The sequence below is a fragment of the Choristoneura fumiferana genome, chromosome 24 (genome assembly GCF_025370935.1).
Source record: "Choristoneura fumiferana chromosome 24, NRCan_CFum_1, whole genome shotgun sequence".
Lineage (NCBI taxonomy): Eukaryota > Metazoa > Arthropoda > Insecta > Lepidoptera > Tortricidae > Choristoneura > Choristoneura fumiferana.
The window spans coordinates 11585747-11606538 of record NC_133495.1 but is presented as its reverse complement, the minus strand read 5'-3'; the positions used below and the strand labels follow the sequence as shown (position 1 = coordinate 11606538).

General features: G+C 42.2%; 4 protein-coding genes across 4 annotated transcripts; 1 reads left to right on the top strand and 3 right to left on the bottom strand.

Annotated features, from left to right (window-relative positions):
- Positions 1 to 1606: 1606 nt before the first annotated feature.
- Positions 1607 to 4734, top strand: LOC141441966 (uncharacterized). The gene is made up of 2 exons (XM_074106851.1): positions 1607 to 2234; positions 2551 to 4734. The coding sequence occupies exons 1-2, from the start codon at positions 1607 to 1609 to the stop codon at positions 2754 to 2756; spliced, it is 834 nt and encodes a 277-aa protein (XP_073962952.1). The 3' UTR covers positions 2757 to 4734.
- A 541-nt stretch (positions 4735 to 5275) lies between these two features.
- Positions 5276 to 15463, bottom strand: LOC141441630 (NF-X1-type zinc finger protein NFXL1-like). The gene is made up of 4 exons (XM_074106426.1): positions 12810 to 15463; positions 6997 to 7152; positions 6029 to 6191; positions 5276 to 5653 (listed from the first exon to the last, which is right to left on the bottom strand). Exons 1-4 carry the CDS (start codon positions 15243 to 15245, stop codon positions 5583 to 5585), a joined length of 2826 nt encoding a protein of 941 aa, XP_073962527.1. The 5' UTR covers positions 15246 to 15463; the 3' UTR covers positions 5276 to 5582.
- Positions 10639 to 12462, bottom strand: LOC141441626 (three prime repair exonuclease 2-like). Its single transcript, XM_074106421.1, has one exon. The coding sequence runs from the start codon at positions 12014 to 12016 to the stop codon at positions 11180 to 11182; it is 837 nt and encodes a 278-aa protein (XP_073962522.1). The 5' UTR covers positions 12017 to 12462; the 3' UTR covers positions 10639 to 11179.
- A 1465-nt stretch (positions 15464 to 16928) lies between the features above and the next one.
- Positions 16929 to 19402, bottom strand: LOC141441625 (three-prime repair exonuclease 1-like). The gene has a single exon (XM_074106420.1). The coding sequence runs from the start codon at positions 18493 to 18495 to the stop codon at positions 17578 to 17580; it is 918 nt and encodes a 305-aa protein (XP_073962521.1). The 5' UTR covers positions 18496 to 19402; the 3' UTR covers positions 16929 to 17577.
- Positions 19403 to 20792: the final 1390 nt, after the last annotated feature.

Below are 20792 nucleotides of genomic sequence, written 5' to 3'. Positions count from 1 at the left end.
GGAGGCAGACAATAAGATAAACCAGCCGTTCATCAATAGGGAATATCCTAAATTCATCTCACAAAACCCAAAAGAGTTTTCCACACCCGTAGAGCAGAGCAAGTCCAACGATAAATTATACATCGCGTGCCCGTACCAGATGGATTCTAAGTTACAACCGAAAATAGTCATTACTAATATTAGGCCAAAAATTACGAAGATCGAAGAAGTAAGCTCTTTAGATATCTACGAAAAAAAGAAAAGAATGCGTCGACTCAAATATTTATCAAATCGTGACGTCAAAGAAACAATATCAAAACCTGATTTGAAAAAGATTTCAGATAAAATTGATAATCTTAAAAATATTATCACTCCGAACAAAATGAAGGCCGAGATCTACAAAGAATTTGCAAGCACCAAAGTTAGAATAGACGAAGAGAGCGATGAAAGCGACAGCGACTACGGAGAAGAGGAACTAAAAGAGTACAACGCTATCATAGACGAGTTCAGCAAACCGGACGAGGTGGAAGCCGGCAAGGTCGAGTTCCTGGCAGGCTTTCGGCTGGCCACTCGAGACGCCTTCAAAGGTACGAATAAGGATCTCGCCTCTTTAGCAACTGTACGTTACAATTTGGTCACAATCCAAGATTTTGATGCGGGTTACCCGTTACAAGAGATCGCTCTGAAGTCAGAACTGCCTATTAATAACTTACGGCCCTTGTGAATTTCATCCATGTAGGTAATTATTACTTATCGTACCTTTTGATTCTGATCCATCGTAGAACGTTCTAACAGTAAGTTACATTGTATTCCCTTGTCAAGCAATGCGATGTCACTATGACTTTTTCTATGAAAGAATTCCACAGTGGTTAACGATTCATGAGGTCAGATAGTGTAACCCCCGTAATATCCCTTGTACTCGTAGGTACCTACCGTTTTGGTCAATAAAGAGTCATTGTTTTGTATATTTCGTTTTAGAAAAAGAGCTGGAGCGCCAGGAGCGGAGCTTGAGCAAGGATTCGGTGGCGTCCGCATACATCACGGCGGGGCGCCTGGACCGGCTGGCGCGGGACGAGCCGGCGCCGCCCGCGCCGCCCCCCGCGCCCCGCACGCCGCGCCCCGCGCCCGGCTCGAAGCGCCCGATGACGCCCGCAGCCCGCAGCGGAAGATCGCCTTTCTCACGCAATTGCGGCTGACGCTAGCGCCGCCCAAATATAAAGAAGGTTAGATAGTTGGATGCCTAGATGTCTGTCGCAAAAACGAGGCATATCTAGATGATGGGATGGCTATATGGCGCCCTTTTTTCGCTCTTTCGCCCAATTCGATCTTTTCGATGTCGTTATTATGATGTGTATCCGTTATTGCAAGTCGGGAAATCCTCGGCTGCCAACCAATTCCAAATTTTGCCAGTACGGGGCAAGAAATTCCGCTAAACGCTAAAACTATAATGGAGGAGCACCATCCATCGAGGTGGGGTGGTGTTGATACAATATCAAATAGGTATGCAAACAAACTATTTTTTTAATTATATATTTTTTCATTTTAGGCCTTTGCCCAGCAGTGGGACACAAAAATAGGCTAATAAAAAAAATATATATTTTTTTATAATTTCAGGATATGAGCAGGCATGGCAGGAAATATTAAGAGAAAGAAAACGAAGAAATCGCGCAACCGAAGACGGAAACGAGAAGAAACCGAAGCAGGAAAGCGTAACGGAGCTCGACCACAGCGGACACCTGCGTCTGCTGACGGAGATCAAGCGGAGCGTCCGCGACAACAACGACCTCATCAAGCAGCGGCTGGACGCGCGCCGCGCCCCCGCCCCCGCCCCCGCCGCCGCCCCCGCCCCCGCCCCGCCCCCGCCCCGGCCTGCATCCGCGCGCTCGCCCAGAAGAACTTCGAGGAGCTCGACCGCCTGTCCAGGATGGCCGGCCGCAGCCTCCAGCTGTACGGCGGCCAGCGCGACCTCACCCCCGGCTTCGACAGCGAAAACATCACAAAACCTACCGTCAAAGCGGACCAGCCGTACCAGAACTACCCTAAGATAAATATCCCGAATATATCCAAGATAATATCGCTGAAGACCGCGGAGGCTCCGGCGGCGGCGGCGTCCAGCCCGGCCACGTCCATGGACGAGCCGCGCAGCGCCGCCGCCGGCGCGGAGCCCGCCCGCCGGGAGGCCGCCTGCCAGGCGGACCGGCCCTCCTGGCCGGGGGTCGAGGCGCTCGTCAAGGCGTACAAGGACTTTGAAGCAGGTATGTTGCTAGCTTTTATTTAGTTTCATTGTCCTGATGTCTGGGAGACGTAATCAAATCGTGCAAGCTAAATTTTACCCACTTTCAGTACTTAGTCCGATTAACTTAAAATTTAGCATGCAAAAGTTAGCGAAAAACATATTAAAATTATTGATATACCTATGTATTGTATAACGGAATTCACAATACTAGCTGCAACTGGTCTGCCACAAAAACCTTCATCATCGTCCTAATATAATATCAGCCGTAGGACGTAGGACGTCCACTGTCGGACATAAGCCTCCCCTATTAACCCTGCGTCCTCCTGTGTCCTCAGAGCGCGCGCGCTCGATCTCTATGCTGCACGCGCGCAACACGGCGCTGCGCGTGTCGTGCGCGCACGCAGCCCGCGTCGCCGCGCGCGCCCAGCACCGCGCACGCGCGCTCGCCGACCAGCGCCGCCGTCACGCCGCGCAAGAGAGGGACGCGCGACAACAGCTGCGACGGCTCACCGCCGCCATCCGCGCCCTCAGAGACTGCTGACTGCTGAGCTGACCGACCACTACTATAGGTAGAGTCACTAGAGTTGAGCTCACGCACAGAACGTGTCATATAATGACAGCGGGATTTTGACATTCACTCATACATTTCATTCATTCTCCTTTTATGCAATCAGTTCTTCATGTAGCTGTGTGTGTAATCATTCATTTCGACTCTCGTGGCACTACCTATAGCTCGCCGCAATACAGCGTGTATTTTTGGATTCTAGTTTTTCGCAAATGATTCCTTTCGCAAATTTATTCATTATTAACGAACGATTTTTTCTAAAACTGTAAACTATTCAGGATCATTGAATATTGAATCATTTGGGAAACATATTTTCGACGAAAAATTAAAGAACCGTGTTTTTGTTATAACCAATACCGGCTTTATTGGCCGAGACGGCCGCTAGGGGCGCCAGGAACTAGATAGCTAGAATATTCAGAGTTTTTGCGGTGTTTTTTTTCCTCATTACCGTTTCGGCAAGTATTCTTAAAAGAGATGATGCTCAGGGTTATTTTTTATAAAAACTGAAGACCGATGCTAAATAGCGTAATAAAAATGCTTGCGACTTATCTGACCGATCAAAACACTCGAAGTTAAGACCCTAATAAACATACTTTACTTATATACTTTCATAATTATGTAAGTATCACAATACAATAGATACAATGAGTCTTTATTGAACACCAAAACATTTTTTTTTTCAAAATAAGGAATAGACTACCTTATCTTGTTTAATTTAAAAAAATAAGACTGTTCTTTTCTTTAGCTAGCATGCAATGTTCGGTATGTAGAGTATGTACCGTATCACTCACTTCGTCTAAAAAGCAGCTGATCTATAAGAAGCAACAGGTCTGAGCTGAGAGCAAGTGGTCTCAGAAGCAACTGGCAATACTTGGTTAGTACCTAAACTTAAAAATTATTGCAATATCGATTTGAAGAACTAATACCAACGTTTGGTTACTTTTTGTGTTTGTATTAAAAATACATCCTGTAGAGTTGTGAAACAAATCTTTAGTGGAAAGAATTGAACTAAATCTGGGCCCAATTGCATGATAAAGTACAAGCTAATAGTATTAGTGAATTTCAATACAAAATCGCTAATAATATTAGCTTGTACTTTGTTATGCAATCGGGCCCTGGTTGAAAAATTAAGAAGTAAAGTTACAGCGCTGACAATTAAATAAAACTAGTCATTATTGTAACATAGTTTTTTTTATTATTTAACTATTTATTTGCATTTTGCAGAAACTTAAACTTAAATAGAATTATTATAAGTAATCTTAATTACCACCTCTGTATTATATTTAAATTGTATAAACAAGTGAACATTGTAAATACTTAAACAAAATCAATACCTATTCACATTTATGTCTACTTCCGTGTAAGAAGTAGAAATCGAGAAGAAATCTTGATTTTATGTAAATAATAGTAATTTTAATTGTATTTAAGTGAAAAAATATATATTTATAATGTAAATCTCCAAAGAGTACCTATCATAACTACAGTCCGTATCCACCAAGGCTTCTATATTATACATGTAATTGTATTTTTTATATTTTGCAAAATAATATAATTTCCAGTGCCTAGTTATTTATATGATTATGTTATAAGAACGATACGTACTTATAGTGCAATATTTATCGATACATTAGAATACAATAAAAGTTGTAGTGAGACAAAATGAAGAGTAATAAATTTATGGAATCAATACTTACTTTTGTTTTAAATCATTATCATTATACAGGGTGGAAAGAATCAATGGGCCCCGGAGGGCAACAACCTTTAATTTCTTTAGTTAGCTAATTGTACTGAAAGGAAACATTTCTTTATTTTTGAAATGAAACAAAACTGCATTCAATTCAAAGATCTTCTAAACTTCCCTTGTCTCACGTGAGAATAGAACCAACTAAAAAAAATAAACACTCGCTATTTTATTATACAAATCGATAGGCTTATTGTTCAGGATAAAATTTATCTAATAAACATTTGGCCTTACACTCATCTGTTGTATGAGATACCATGATATAGAATATTTATTAACATTACGACATTACCTAGTAAGTACTATTCACTTGTAACAAGTAAATGATAAGTACCTACCTTATAACTTTCTTATCTCTCTAACATCCAAATACATCATAATCATGAAGTACAAGCTTGCTAATTAGATTTATCTCTTAGTACATTATTGAAGACTTCGATAAGAAAATCTTTAAATATTAATAATTATAAATCTATGCATAATTCCTTTTTGCGCGAGGCGTTATATGACGAAAAGCTTAAAAATGGAACGTATTTTTGTTATGCAACGCGGGCCAAACAAGCCCCAAATGTTTATTGGACAAATTTTATCCTGAACATTAATCCTATTGATTGGTATAATAAATAGCGAGTTTTTATTTTTTAATCTATAGTTGGTTCTATTCCCGGATGAGGCAAGGGAAGTTTAGAAGAACTTTGAATGCAGTTTTGTTCAATTTTAAAAAGAAAGGAATGTTTCATTTCAGTAAATTAGCTAACTAAAGGATTTAAGGTAGTTGCCCTCCAGGGCCCATTGATTCTTTCCATCCTGTATCGGAGCGTTTGCATGTTCTAGACTAGAGTTAACTGTACGTACGTGCTTACCCATTTAGATGAGTCATTCAGTGTGGGTAACTTTGAAGCTATAAGACATAGTAAAAGTTACTATGAAATCAGAATTTGAACCTATTTACAAAGTAGTTTATTTTCACTAACCAACTCTCGGTAAAGACGGTACGTAGTCGCTCGTGGTGGTTTGCACGCAGCGCTCGGCCACTCCGGTGCTGGGCGGGATGGCCGGCGCTACTCGTCCACTTTGTCCCAGCAGCACAGCGCCGTGCCCGCAACGATCAGCGCGATGCCCAGAATAGAACCTGGAAACAACACATTATGACATTTGACTAATAATAATAATAATGTGCAGTTAAGATTGAAAGGAGCTTCAACATCTTGGTAACTTATTGCAGGATACGACAGTTCATTAGAAACAACATTCTGAAATTTAGATTTATAATAGTGTAGTGTGTAGCGACTACTAGCGCTTAGTGAGCAAATATAGAAACTCCAAAAACTACATCGCGCCATCGAAGTTTCTCAACTCGGACGCATATACAACTTTTGACGCTTTTCCTTCGGAATTCGGTCCCTAGGCATAACATCTGCCTGGAGAGAGATCGCTCTATCTATATGTAGGCTCGCTCCACAACTGAAGCTTCTGTGGCCAGTACTGAGTTGTGTGTGTGACCGACCTGTGTCGAGCGGCGCGTCGAGGCCGGCGGCGGCGCCGGTGGCGGCGGTGGCGGCGAAGGCGAGCCCGTTGGCGGCGGGCACGGCCAGCGACAGCGGCGCGCGCTGCACCGCGCACAGGTACGCCAGCGAGCCCAGCTGGTTCACCACCCACGGCACCACGTACTGCCAACAAGCCACACACAAACATAACAAAAGGGGCAGACACAATCGCAGATTTTGAAAAATCCTTTCTTGTAACTATGGTTTTCAAGGAATATATACCTATCTATAAAGGTAGGTCTAGCTCTAGAGTTAAGATGCGTGGTTTAAACTGTGCACTGTCAGTCTATCAGTCCGTCACACACGTTACGTTACTCGTTTTTACCAGCTTAGCTGGAAACGTTGCATTTTTGTTAGTTTTTGTCGATTATTACATAAAAAATGAATGAAAATTAAAAATGTGGTCCGATCCAGTGCTAGATACTGGACGCTGTACTGGATTGAAATATGTTTACATTTATCCAGTGGCAATACAGCGTTGGAATCCAGTGACGCTGGATCCAGCTAAGTACTGGATCAATTAAAATCAGGCTTGAGGTAGAGCGAAGCGGCCGCTCCACTAGTTTGCGAGAGGCACCAAACTCTTGAGCCTAAGCCGTGAAAGCTACTTATTTTGGTGGCAGTTTTTAAGTCATGCTGCTGGGGGTGGACAAATTATACGCCCAACGGCTTTTCTTACTCTACCCCAATCAGAAGCTAGGGTAATTTAGTTTAGTTTGATTAAATAGTAGGTAGGTACAAAGGCAAATGTATCCTTTTATTAAAGGATCTCTACTAGCTTCAAATAGTTTTTTTCCTTAATGTTTACCGAACCGGTGATAGTATCTACGTAAAATAAAGTAATGTTTTAAATTTGAGAGCCGGCTCTGGCAGTGGTATTTGACCTCTCTGCTCTGCGCCTGTATAGCTGTAAGTGAAGCGCACGTACCCTCCAGTTGGCGAGCAGGAACGTGAGCTCAGCGCGGGCCTGCCGGAGGCGCGAGGCCGCGCGGACGGCCCGCAGCCCGCGGGCGCCGCGCCGCACGAACGGGTTGCTGCAGCCCCACAGCAGCCCCGCCACCACCAGCAGCCCTGCCGCCACAAACTCACTCAGCAGCCACCCGCCACCATCAATCTTTTGCTCGGTTCACATTAATCCAGTAAAATCACTCTAGTAGGATTACACTGCGGTGCTCGATCGATCTTGTGTAACTCGTTTGGATTGAGACCCCGCAATGTATTGCTACTGGCACGATTTTACTGGAATAATGTGAACCGGGCGGCATTAGGCTGCAGCGCTTCACTCAGAGATGTGCGAGAATGTGTCGCTAAAGCTCAGCAGGCCCAGGCCTAGGGTGTCCAGCACAGATTATTCCCTGTTAGGGGCGGCATAAAAAATAAAAAGTAATTATGATGATCAATGGTGAGAATGGGGCGGCTGACATTTAATACACGGCCTGGGGCCTAGGGCAGCCAACACTGCAATCCCGCCACTGGTGTTCATCATGAAACAATAGAAACGCTTATCATTAATCTAATCTCGCTCCACTCTCCACTCAGCTGTGTCCACCAGAGCTGTACTGTGCGAGGATAGGTAAATGAAGCGTTTATTGGTTCATGAAAAACACATTCCTCGCGACACATCTGCTCATCTCTGGTGGAAACGCAGCCTTAGAGCCTTACTTAACTAACACACTGGCGACTTGTGGGCGAATTGAAAGCGAAGGGAGCCCGCAACGCTTTGGTCGCGAACGTGCAGCGATATTACCGCGAGCGCGCAGCGAGTTATCTGCGTATAGCTACTTGTACTGTTACTTATTCTGTGGTGTGGTATAGCGCCAAGAACGTCATATTGTAGAGTTATCAGCCGCAGGGAGCGTGTAATAGTACATTGTGTCTTAAGGGCGGTAAATAAGGAATTACGAACGAGAGCCCAAAGTCGAAGACTGAGGGCTTTAATGAGTCGATGTTCGTAATCTAGTACCGCCCGTGCGACATACAATGTTTTTCATCACATTTGCGAGTAAAATTGTATATTTGTAAATGAAAAACTACTTAATATTTTTTCAAAAATTGCCGATACCGCTGACTGCAATGCGCTCTTGGCAGCGCCAGCTCCCCGCCAACACGTACACGTCCTACCGGTCTTAAGTAGAAAATAGTCTTACCCGATAGTTATTTATTTATGCACGCAAGATGCACGTTTGCTGTCAGATAATGCCTTTTGGTACGTAATGAACTCTTCCTGATATGCCCATGGTGACTGACCCTTTCGTACAATAATGTTTGACCTCACAGCGATATCGTTGCGCGTTCGCAGCGAATGCACTGCGGCAAAGAGTATAAGTACCTATGTAGGAACACTGCGGGCTCCCTTCTGTGTTATAAGGCCTTACTCCAACCACTATCGTAATGGCAATCGCCGCAGGCCGGTCACGGATCTAAGTATCAATCTTGCAAGTCGCATTTCACGTACCTACCTTGCCGAGATCTATCTGTCGACTTGGGATTTGGTAGGTTAGGTAACGTAATGTAGAATAGATGAAATTTATGCATGTTCACAAAAAGTATTCATACAAAATACATGCAGAACATAAATAAAAGTAGAAATTGAAAAAAATATTTTTATTTCATTAAATTATACCTAAATAAAATAGATGACTAAGAAGTATCAAAACACACACAATGACAATCTTAGTTATAAATAAATAGAATTTACAAATAAATTTTCGTTTTTGAGAACAGGATGAGATCAAATTACATTAACAATTAAGAAACACATTATCAACACCATCATTATTATCAATATGGTACAAATTTATTAAAAAAAGTGTATATCAATAAGAAATGATAATTTTGAACATGAAACTACCGTGAGACTCACTCATATTAAATATAATGACCCGGATAACTCACGTCTTAAATCGAGTTTAGCTCGACATGTTTCGGGCTAATCCGTAGCCCTTCGTCTTCGGAGCAACGCGACTCAGCGGCTGCTGCAACACGCGCACTGCGCGCCGCCGCTCTGCTCGCGCGACTACCCGACGAAACTGACACCGGCACACAACTACCCGCGTTTTCATCATCATTACAACTGTCAAATGTATGATGTCCATATGCGTGAGGATGAACTGATGGTTAGCTTTGACGTTACTTCTCTTTTCACCAATGTGCCGGTAGACGAGACTTTAAAGATTATATCTGACCTATTATGTGTCACTGATTTACCTACCGCGTATATGGAGGGAATTGAGTTGTGTTTGAAGAGCGGCTATTTGGTTTGGCGCGGTGATTACTTTTTGCAAGTTGATGGAGTGGCCATGGGTTCACCGATTGCTCCGGTCACCGCCAATATTTTTATGGAGTGGTTGGAGGGAAGAGCTTTAAACAACGCTCCCGTTGTTCCCAGATATTGGTGGCGGTACGTGGATGACGTTTTTGCGATTGTGTCCAGGGATAGTTTGTCGCAGTTTTCGGACTACCTTAACACTTTGCACGATAAGGTTAAGTTCACGGTGGAGATTGAGTATGATGGGCAGTTGCCGTTTTTAGATGTTTTGGTTATGCGGGGACCCTGTGGTAAATTGGAAACTACAGTTTATCGTAAGCCAACTCATACGGATCGATACTTGAGGGCAGATTCACACCACCATCCTTGTCATTTGTCTTCTTTGCCTAGAACGTTGATAAATCGAGCCTTGAATATTTGTGATCCAAAATTTGTGGATCGTGAACTGAGTCACGTGAGACGGGTTTTGGAAAGCAATGGGTACAACTGGAGGCAGTGCAACCGTGTGGTGAACGTGTCGACTCGTCATAGGCCGGTGGGAGCTGAGAGGGTTCCGGTATATTTACCGTTTATAAAAGGGGTGACGGATAAAATCGGACACTTGTTACGCCGAAGATATAGCATCAAGTCGATTTTCCGTCCTCATATGCAGCTCAGACAGTTGGTACGTTCGCCGAAGGATAAGGAGCCCCTGAGTGGCCCGGGGTATATATGATTCCCTGTGCCTGTGGCAAGAGCTATATTGGAGAGACTGGACGAAACGTTTCCACAAGGGTATCGGAGCACGTACGTAGTATGAGGAAACAGGACGACAAGGGGTCTGCTGTGGCCGAGCACTCAATGAACTCGGATTTGACGCACTATATCAGATTTGATAAGGTATCTGTACTTGCGAGAGAGAAATTTTTCATTCCGCGGAAAGTGCGTGAAGCCATCGAGATTAGTCGTCGTCCGAATTTTAACCGGGATTGTCTGTGGTTGGACGGTACCTCCGAGTTGGAAAACGGTGTTAAATACTCGTGCTGCGTCATCGGTGTGTGTGAACGTACCTTTACAGAGCGATATTGTTAGTGTTGTGTGCTACCCTACATTTGACAGTTGTAATGATGATGAAAACGCGGGTAGTTGTGTGCCGGTGTCAGTTTCGTCGGTAGTCGCGCGAGCAGAGCGGCGGCGCGCAGTGCGCGTGTTGCAGCAGCCGCTGAGTCGCGTTGCTCCGAAGACGAAGGGCTACGGATTAGCCCGAAACATGTCGAGCTAAACTCGATTTAAGACGTGAGTTATCCGGGTCATTATATTTAATATAGAAATGATAATATTTAAAGGCAGCACATAGAGAAAAGTTAGTCTACCTATGTAATAATAGCATGACAATATGAATTAAACCATATGTATAAATGCCATAAAATATTTCGTATAAATTGGAGTAACTAAACATGTTAACAGGTTGTTCTATCCTAATTTATTGTGACTCTTAAAGACAATTTCCTTTACAATAGCTGCATTAGCAGCAAATGCAGCATGTCTGCTTTCAAACCTGTTTGTTCTTGTTCATGAGTGAGTCCAGAGTCAGTAACAGCACATGAGTTTATGACGTTACACATAATAAACTAAGAATACATTATTATAAAACTAAGTAAATGTTAAAAACCTTAAAACAGAATATGTTACTACTTTTGAACACGCAAGATTGCATAGACACAATCTTTCAGTATCAAAAAATAAAACATATTGCACCATATTTTTTATCTTTGGGTACCACCAACCCAATTTTTCATGACACAACACTTTCCTTTGTTTATGATGAGATGATTAAAGTCATTCTGTTCAAACTTTGTTTGTTTCAATTATCAATTTTAACTCCAACTGTCATGGGGGGTATGTCAGCAAGCGGACAATGGTTATGATCCACCCAGGCCACAAATTCCTTGGAGAGAACCACAGCAATCTCTAAAGAGAGCAGGCAGTCGGTCTCGGCTCGGTGGGCACCCGAGGCTGGTCGCTGAAGCACCCTCTCGTACACCTGCGCCAGCGTGTAAGACTCACGGGACTTACTCCAAGGAAGCCTTCTCTTCACATTATCAGCGTGAGGACGTTTCAGATTAGGCTTCACCTGTTTCGGAGTAGTTTCATTAACTGCTTTCATGGGCAAAGTATTTTCAGCAGACAAGTCTGCTTCATCCACCGAATCAATATTCTTAGATTCCATAGCTTTAACATTTGTCTTCTTTGCTTCCAAAATATCATAGAAACCATACAAGGTGTCGGCGCACATGATTTCCTCCGATAGACTCCGATTCAGCATCTCCAACTGTCTTCTTAGTATCGGGAAGTCAAAATTGCGTCCGTTGTGGGACACGAGGCACACCGGCTTAGTGAGCGTGTTGAGGAAGCCATTGATGATTTCGAAAGATGTCACGTCGAATTTGGTCTCGTATTCTAGAAGGAAGTTGTCGAGGCCGGTGGTGGCGGCGCTGGCGTCGCAGACGCGCCGGCCGGGCTCGAAGCACCGCGTGAGCTTGTGCTGCACGCGCGGCGCGCCGCCAGCCGCCGTCGACAACAAGTGCTCCCGCTTCACCGCTACCATACTCAGTTCCGTTATTTTCGTTCTATTAAACTCCTCAATCGGAAGACCGGTAGTCTCGAGGTCAAAGAACACGTACGTGGCTATCGGAGCCATTGTAACAACTACGGTGAATACGGTGATAATGCTTACCTATTGCCTCCAGCATATCTAATGACTCATAGATAAACTGCAGTAGAAAGGGCGCAATGCTATAATGTAACGGATGATGATGCGAGTAAATGCGAACTGCGCTGCTTGCACTGTCTTTAGTTTCACTGTGAGAAAGTCTGGGTCTTTGTAAAATAAATTAAAACTAACTTAAGAGTTTACGTTTAGCAACAGGATCACATATTTAATTAAGTACCGTTTCACTATATTTATTTACTCTTGCGCCTTGCGTTGCACCCGTGTCGTGCTGTCAGCTGTCAGTTCTGTCACTGTCACTCTGATAGTGTTTTTTTGTTCATTGAACGATAGCAAAAGGTAAAGGAAATCGTTTAATCAATTCAACCGTTTCCTCATTCAAGAAAAGAGAACTTAAAACTGCGTCAACCTGTCAACCTGCAGAAACTAAGTAGTTAATAAGTATTACCAATCTATAATAAAGGTAAAGGCAATCATTAATATCCTGCTGCGACTTTAGCAAGACTTCAGTACAGAACTAATCCTTATAAGTGGTTATGAGAAGATTATAAGTCCTTAAAATAAAACATTTATTTTCAAAAAGTTTTAATTGACAAAATATCTGGAGTAACTCCACACATCCACAAGGTATTATCTATACCATAAATAATAACAAAATAGTGCAGTGCCATGGTGCATGGTGGTTTAAATAAAATTGGATTAAGCTAATTTATAAACAAAAAAATTACACATATAATATAAAATAAGTAGCAGCCATGATAACAACCATAACTGACATCATAGGAATCCAATACTTTTGTAGAAAATTCCTGTCATCCATGTTGGTCACAACCTTCTTCTCTTTGTATTTCTTTTTCTTTCCACTCAACTTCCACTCATATTCAGCCAATTCCTTTCGATTTTTCTCTTCCTCAATCTCCTTCCTTCTCTTTTCTTCCTTTTCTCTCTCCAGTTCCATGGCTAGGCGTTTATGGTCGCACGTCGCGTCGCAGGCGGGCCGGCCCCCGCCCTGCCGCGCCACGTTGCAGGGCGCGTCCCTCTTCAAGTTGCCGCATTGGCAGTGTACTTTAGTCTTCTTCGTGCAGACTTGATCCTGCCCACATGCACCTGGATGACAAAGGTTCCGGCATCTATGGCCACAATTCAAATTCTTTGGACACTGCTGTTTACATGATAGCATTTCTTCAGTGGCCGTAGAAAGCTCGCGGCAGCGTAAATACAGCTCTGTAACACCACAATGGCATGGTATTCTTTCGATTACTTCACAGGAGGGGCAGGGGCCCGGGTGGCATGCACCTTTAGCACACTTATGGGAGCATCTGTCTGGTCTCGGCACCAAACACTCTCTGTTGCAAGGCTCGCACAAAGTAGGAATGTTGGGGTAATTGGGATCTGCTGCATATAAGTGGCAAAGAAGCTTGCATCTGTGTTTGGTGCAGGGCAGTTCCCGGCCGCACTCGCGGCCGCAGGGCCGGCGCGCCGCCGCGTGGCACGGCTGCTGCGCCGTCTCATGCTCTCCAAAGCAAACAATAGGGACAGGTATCTCGCACGGCGGGCAATCAAGGGTCATCACTTTTGTCTTCGGTGGCTGCACTTCCCAGGGTGTTGCAGGTTTCTCCACCTGTTTGAATACAACTGTCACATAGGCGTGACACACTGCTTTGCAATCATGGTCACATTTTTCATAAACTTTATGGCATATGGCTTTGCATGGAGGGCAGTCTCCAAAATGGCAGGAATGCCTATTTTCATCTACATGTCCACATTTATATTTAATCTTACAAGGAAGGTTGCACTTGGGTGGTTTTGTGTGCCTCTCTCTGCCGCATGGTACTGTGACATATGTCTCCTTGCAGCGGCAAGTCACTTTAGATTCTCTTGGGCACGGATAGCACGGGCCATGATGGCAGACTGTTGTACATTTGTGGCGTCCGCATTGGAGAGGTTTGTCACATACTTTTTCACAAGGGGGACAGTTGCCATTGCAGCACTTGCGGGCACAGCCATGCTTCCCACATGGCCTGATCCCCTTGCACTTTGATTCACATTTATATTCTTTACTGCAAGGTAGAGATCTCGCATGAGTGCCACACTGGCACTGCTTCTCAATCAGCACTAGACAAGGTGGACAAACACCCTTATGGCATTTTTCTGGGCAAGTGTGTTCACAGAGCTCCTGAGTTTTACCACAGGTGCCCATGCAGGTCTCCATGACATCAGGACACTGTACAAATCTTTGGTTAGCTCCACAAGGGCAGGACCTCATGCCGGAATTAGGACAGGCGCCACAGTCACCAGAATGGCAGACTTGTTCACATTTGTGATAGCCACAGGAAAATGGCTTGTTGCAGAGCTTCTGGCATCGCCACACAGGATCATTACATGGTCGTTTTGCCTTCTCAGCACCACACAAACAAGACTGTACACTTGTGTAGCTGCAGGCGGGACATGCGTCTGGATGACAGATGTTTTCACATTTGTGAGATTTGCAGGAGAGTAATTTCTTGCACTGTTGTGCACAAGACCACTTGGCTGCACTGCAGCGAACTCTCTTCCGTTCCTTCTCACAGAAACACACACCATTGACAGTTTGTGGGCAGGGAGGACACGGACCAGGGTGACACAGTAGTAAGCACTTATGTTTACAATCGTCACCCATCGACAATCTCTTTCCACATACTTCTCCACAGGTGTGCGGAATCAACCAAGGATGAAAGGGAGGGTCATCAGCCTTACCACAGAAACAGCGGTACTTCCGCGGTATCTCTTCTTTGGTATACGAATTACGACATTTCGGGCAGCACCACTCGATCTTTTTGGGCTTGAACACGGCGATGGGGCCTTGGCTCTCCTCGCTCCGAAGGCTGATGCTGTCGTTGGACCATTTCTGGATGCAGGAGAGGTGGAAGTAGCAGTGGCAGTGGTCGCACGTCCAGATGGCGTGCGCGCGCTTGATGGACCCGATGCATACGAGGCAGGTGACGGCGCGCCCGCCTGCCGCCTCCTCCAGCATGTGGCGCGTGCGGCTCAGAGCGCCCGCATCGCCACCGCCGCGCACGTAGCTCTGCAGAACGCCGGACAGCACGCTGGACTCGTATGGCTCCTCATCTTCCGACGAAGACAGCTCCTTCATCCCTTGCAAATGTTTCTGCACATTTTGCTGCAGTTTTGCAGCCGCATCGCGGTAGCGCCGGGCCATGGCTGCAGGATCGCCCGCCCGTTGATTTCCGCGACAGTCAAGGAGCTTCGAGTTATTTTAAACACTTTTCCTAGACGATATCGGCGGAAATCAGCGATTTTCTCCAAGTCGGCAATAATTTGCCATGACGTTGACAGAAAGTGTTTTATTGTCGCATCTGCATGTGACTGTCACGTTCCAGAATAGTCGTGGAGATAAAGTGAATAAAATATTCATAAATAATGCTCTTTTGTTACAAAATACTAAAAAAAATGTAGAAAAAACAAAATGTCCTCTGTCTCCGTTTTATTTCAAAAAATACATAAAACACTTGCTGGCTATGCTCATTTTACAGAAGACGACACTATAAAATACCATAAGCTCTTGTTTACGAAGTAAGCTAAGCTACGAATTTCAATCTGGAGTCGAAATTCAATATTATATTTCATAAACGTTCAAAAAAAAAATGATGTGATTGCGATAGCAATAAATCATAAAATTTACCAGGAAATGTCTTGAATGCATTCTTTTTCTATATAATCAAATATATTTTTTTAACTTCATTGCTTTTCCTGTAATAAGAGTGCTTATGGCCTTTGAGTATTTATAGTATGGCCCAATGCAGGGCCAAAAAATGTATATCATATTAAATTATTATGTAATATGGACTTTTTATTTTTTATTTTTATAGCAACATTTCTATTTGCTTAAAGGTTTTTTTATTGGGCTTTGAATGTAAATCAAATTAAATTTATAGCTCATGGGACAGACTCATACATTTCTATTTAAAAGGTTATTTTATTGGGTGTTGACTCCTCAGTCAATACCAAAGAGTAGTGTAATATACTGGGAACAACACTGGTCAACACCCAATAAAAGAACCTTTGCCCTCGCAATGTATAGGGTTTTGATAGTTTGATTTATTTGATTACAGTAACAGCATCGATCGAGACTTATGTAGGCATTTGCCTTTAAAATTAGTTCTGTATTTATTTTCCTTGTTTTAAGTACTTAATTGTTTTAAACATGTTTTAACTACTTATCTAATTTACATAAAAAATAAGAAGTAAAAGTTAGGTATTTTAAATCGCCTGTTCATTAAGTAGCAGCAGTTTAATAACTTAACCAACAAAAAGTTGGAAAACCCCCGACTTTGTCACTACAAAGTTCAATATCTTAAAAACGGCTGAACCGATTTTGATAAAACATATCTTAGAACCATCGCTAGAAAACTTGCTTTCAAATTAAAAAAACCGCATTCAAATTGGTCTACCCGTTTAAGAGCTACGGTGCCAGACACACATAGAGGTCAAACTTATAACACCCCTCTTTTTGCTTGGGGGGTTAAAAACTTCATAAAATAGTTTCTCCCTAGGCAACTTATGGTAGCCATTAAACAACCACTGCTTTACTACTTTGTGGTATCCAGACTGGACTATTGTAGCAACAATATTATGACACGATTGCAGTGTTTTCAATGGCACAAGTCATATTCATAATGTAATCACTAATCCCACAACAGGCCAGATTTTATCCAAATTCACTTTTTATCTTACATTATCTTTTAAGCATGAATATTTATAACACAATACTTTTATAAGCAAATCTTCTCAATATTGAGACAACCATTTTCACACCATGTTTTTTGGGATTAAGTACTTTTCAGTTGTATTTGTTGACAAGATGAGGAAATAAACAACAACATTGGAGTAATCAATATTTAATGTAAATACAAGTTTTCTTTTATGATTACTATGATTAGACTTAGTATATCTTAAATATAAAAATATGATTTAGAGCATAACAGCCTTTGCAGTCACAATTTAGATTTACATAATCTAGGTAGCATTCAATAACATACAATTATTTTTTTATTAATAATATTTATGTGACACAAGTCAGAATTATAAAAAAATCTTGTTTTACAAAAACCACAATATCAATCCTCTTATTCTTGGTTTTTATGTTTAATTTTTGGTTTGTTTGGGTGCACTAGCCGAGAAAATCCAAACAAAATTACAGCAAACTGTACCCAATCAACCCACTTGATTATGTTGATCATTTGCATATACCACTAGTGGGGCAGTGTTGAGCAAATATTCTGCTAATAAACACCAAACTTGCAAAATATAACAGGTAGTTTACTAGATGTATAAAAATTGTTTTGTTGCACACACAAAGTGGTAAAGATTATTAAAAATGGCACTACCTTTATTTTTGTAGACAAAGTATAAAACACTAACAAAATAATAAGTCAATCAAAGATACAGTTTGTAAAATTAAATAAGTAATGAGATGTCATAATTTTTCAGTCAACTTAAGCTATAAAATATGAGACATGATTTTTCTTAACCTAGTACCTCTGCAGTGGTTTTATTTCAGTCAGCGTTTTGCAAGAGTTCTCCGCCCACGGCAGGAAGTCGTTCTTCAAGGCCACCACGCAGTAAAGCAGCATGAAGCAGTCGGCCTCCGCCCTGTGCGCATTTGTTTCCTCTCTGTTCAAAAGCCTTTTATAGAGAACAGACAGCTTATAGCATTCTTTAGCAACAGTGGGTTTCTTATCCATCACCCTTTTAATAGCCTCAGTTTTCTTCTTTCTTAAATTGTCATTGCTAGGCTTAGATTTTGGTTTTTTCTTGTCAGAAGACACTGAAGTATCACTTAAATCTTCACAGGATATATCAGACAGCGACAGACATATCTCATCTATTTCTTGCCATTCTTCCAAACTCACATTCAAGTCTGACCACTCATCTTCGTCATCTGTCATAATATCATTGATACTCTGCACTGTGGATGTTTTTAATGTGTTATAGTCTATAGAAGTCCCTTTTAAAATGTTCCTGAAGCCAATTAAAGAGTCTACACAGAGCAAGTCGTAGGGAAGACTCATGCCGGCGTCTTCGAATTCAGCGAGCAGCAATTTATAGTCGAAAATGTTGCCGTTGTGAGCGACGAGGCAAACTGGCTTCTGTTGCTCCTCCAGAAAAGTAACTAAACTGTTGATTTTCTGTTGAAAAGTCGGCGCGTGTCGCAGCAAATCGTTCGACAAGCCGGTCAACTCAGATACCTTGGGGTGGATAGACCGCTGCGGGTTGAAGACGAACGTGAGTTTGCTGACGGGCGGGATGTCCCCGAACGATGTTTTCTGGATGTCTCTCGTCGACGTCGCGACAAAGCTCAGCTCGATCACCTTCGTCCTGTTGCGCTCCTGGTGCGGCAGCCCCGTGGTCTCGAGGTCAAAGAACACGTAAGTCGCTATTTGCGGCATTATGAGGACGATTTCACTATCCTGTTATGAGTCACGCACGGTACTTGGTTCTGATTGCGTGGCGTTTTCTAAACTCGCCTACCATACTAATCATGAGCGATAACACGCATATACATACTACTCTTGCGGTAGCAGGCCTTGCGAGAAAAAATTGCAAAACAACACAACACAAATAAATATTGTAGTAGCTTGACTGACTGACACTGACAGTTGGCGCAATCATTGCCAGTAGAAAATAATGTAAGTAGAAAAAGTGTCATCTAGCGGCAAGTAGTCAAACTTATGCTATGGAAGGGCTATGATATGATTGTAAATAAAAAAAAAAAATTGGATATTTGATGATCTCGGTCGCATTGTGGCCAGTAGTGGTCTAAAGATTGGATTCTGTCACTGAATGCGGCTATAATGTACAGTTTTACATATTAGGAACAGCAACAGTGGCGCAGCTATAGGTTGTCAAGGGCCCCGGTGCATAGAGAAAGAATTGGGCCCTCATCCCCTCTTTCGACGTACATAGCTTGAACTTATATTGGCCTTCAAAGTTATAGATAGGAATAAAAATAGGATACAGTGAGTTGAACTTATCCCTGGTAGGCTCGAGGCTCGAGCCTGTTCACAATATTTTTTTCGTGTCTTTTTCTTTTATGCTCCTCTCTTTTCGAAAGGCTTTTTGAGGGCCTTTTGAGGGTCCCTTGAGCTCCGAGGCCCTGGTGCACTGCACCTACTGGCCCTACGATAGCTATGCCACTGAACAGCAACCCTGGACTACAATACAACATTGGCACTCTACCTCTGACTCCGGTGAACACTCAAAGGGATCTTGGTGTAGTTGTTACTGGTTGCTGATAACCTCAAGTGGGTTGGATGCACACATAAGTAAATGAACAAAATACTTAAATACAAGCTGAAGTTTTTAGGCTTTATCTAAATTTGTATATAAAAAAATGATTATGGTTGTATTGTAGTCTCCTTTTATTTTCCTTTGCTTTTTTGTTGCAAAAGTTCCTGGTAGCCCTTTTGCGGTATCAGGGGTGCCAAAATGTAAAACGTTTTGAGATATATTATATACTACGATACTCGAAATAAAACCAATTGTCATAATTAGAGTTCATTTATAACCGATCAAGCGGTCAATAGGCACCTATTGGTTATTTTTCACAAATACGTATTACACAGGGCTTGCTTGCCTTAATTTACAATCGTAGTGAAATGTTATTTATTACAAAAACTTAAGAAGCATAAAATTAAAATTATCGATAGCAAAGTGAAACATTATCAAATTAAATAAAATTGAATTATCAAGACTATATTAGTCGGAAGCACTTGTTAATAATGGAAAACAAATTAAAATGACTACAGATACCCCATTTTATAAAAAAAATACCCAGCATTCACTAATCCGCAAACCTAAATAAAACTATTGCAGGGGTTAACTTGGTAACATACAAGTAAAAACAATGGCACTTATTAATCTATAGTACCTATACTATTGTATTTCAAATAAAAAAAATATAAGTAGCACCAGAGGGTTAAGGGAATTATATAAAGTAACAATTTAAGTTAATTATTGTCCGTGACTTGACTCTCCCAGTGGCCTTTACATAAAATGCTAGTTCTTTTTTCTCATGAAAATAAAATAACCTTCCCTTCTCGTTTTATAAGTAACGAAAAATTTACCAGAGCCAATATAGATGATCTACAAACTTCATTTACATGGTGTAATTATTGTGAGGTTCCTGTAGGGCTACTACGAAATTCGAAAATCGATGTTCGTATCGTACCGTCCCGCTGACGCTAATATTATTTCACACGAGAGTGAGAGAGGCGATTTTCGAATTTCGTAGAAGCCCTACTGTGACAGGCTAGTTGGCGGTTTATAACTAAACGAGCCAATCGCAAGCAAGGCTGTAATGTCAAAAAGACCTCTCGATTCTAACGCCATCTAGCGATAATCTACCTATCTCAAAACCCTCATTTCATGACATTGCGCTGCTGTGCGGTATGGATTCTAAGAGGGAAGGAGACAGTCTCTTACTAGGGAAAAGTTGCAAAGTTTCAAGCTTTGAGCGGTCAATAATAGTTCCAAATCCTTCCACCGTGGCGCTAGAGCAGCAAGTGTCTGAATTAATTTAGTAAATTATTATCCTAAAATAACTGTTGTACGAATGATGTAATTACTTATAATGAAGGTAATGTAATTTTCATGAGCTGTTAAAATATTATTGAGTGATTTAATAATTTTACTGTGTTTACGCTACTGTAGAGCCACCTATTCAATACCTTTCGATAGATACTTT

What these genes read in the sequence shown, in the direction of transcription:
- LOC141441966 (XM_074106851.1), top strand. Translation starts at nt 1,607, where the DNA reads ATGGCAGGAAATATTAAGAGAAAGAAAACGAAGAAATCGCGCAACCGA. An exon ending in GTACAAGGACTTTGAAGCAG is followed by an intron (nt 2,235 to 2,550) that starts GTATGTTGCTAG and finishes CTGTGTCCTCAG; the next exon opens with AGCGCGCGCGCTCGATCTCT.
- LOC141441626 (XM_074106421.1), bottom strand. Translation starts at nt 12,016, where the DNA reads ATGGCTCCGATAGCCACGTACGTGTTCTTTGACCTCGAGACTACCGGT.
- LOC141441630 (XM_074106426.1), bottom strand. Translation starts at nt 15,245, where the DNA reads ATGGCCCGGCGCTACCGCGATGCGGCTGCAAAACTGCAGCAAAATGTG. An exon ending in CTATGATGTCAGTTATGGTT is followed by an intron (nt 7,153 to 12,809) that starts GTTATCATGGCT and finishes CTGCTGAGTGAG; the next exon opens with TTTGTGGCGGCAGGGCTGCT. An exon ending in TCCTGCTCGCCAACTGGAGG is followed by an intron (nt 6,192 to 6,996) that starts GTACGTGCGCTT and finishes GCTTGTTGGCAG; the next exon opens with TACGTGGTGCCGTGGGTGGT.
- LOC141441625 (XM_074106420.1), bottom strand. Translation starts at nt 18,495, where the DNA reads ATGCCGCAAATAGCGACTTACGTGTTCTTTGACCTCGAGACCACGGGG.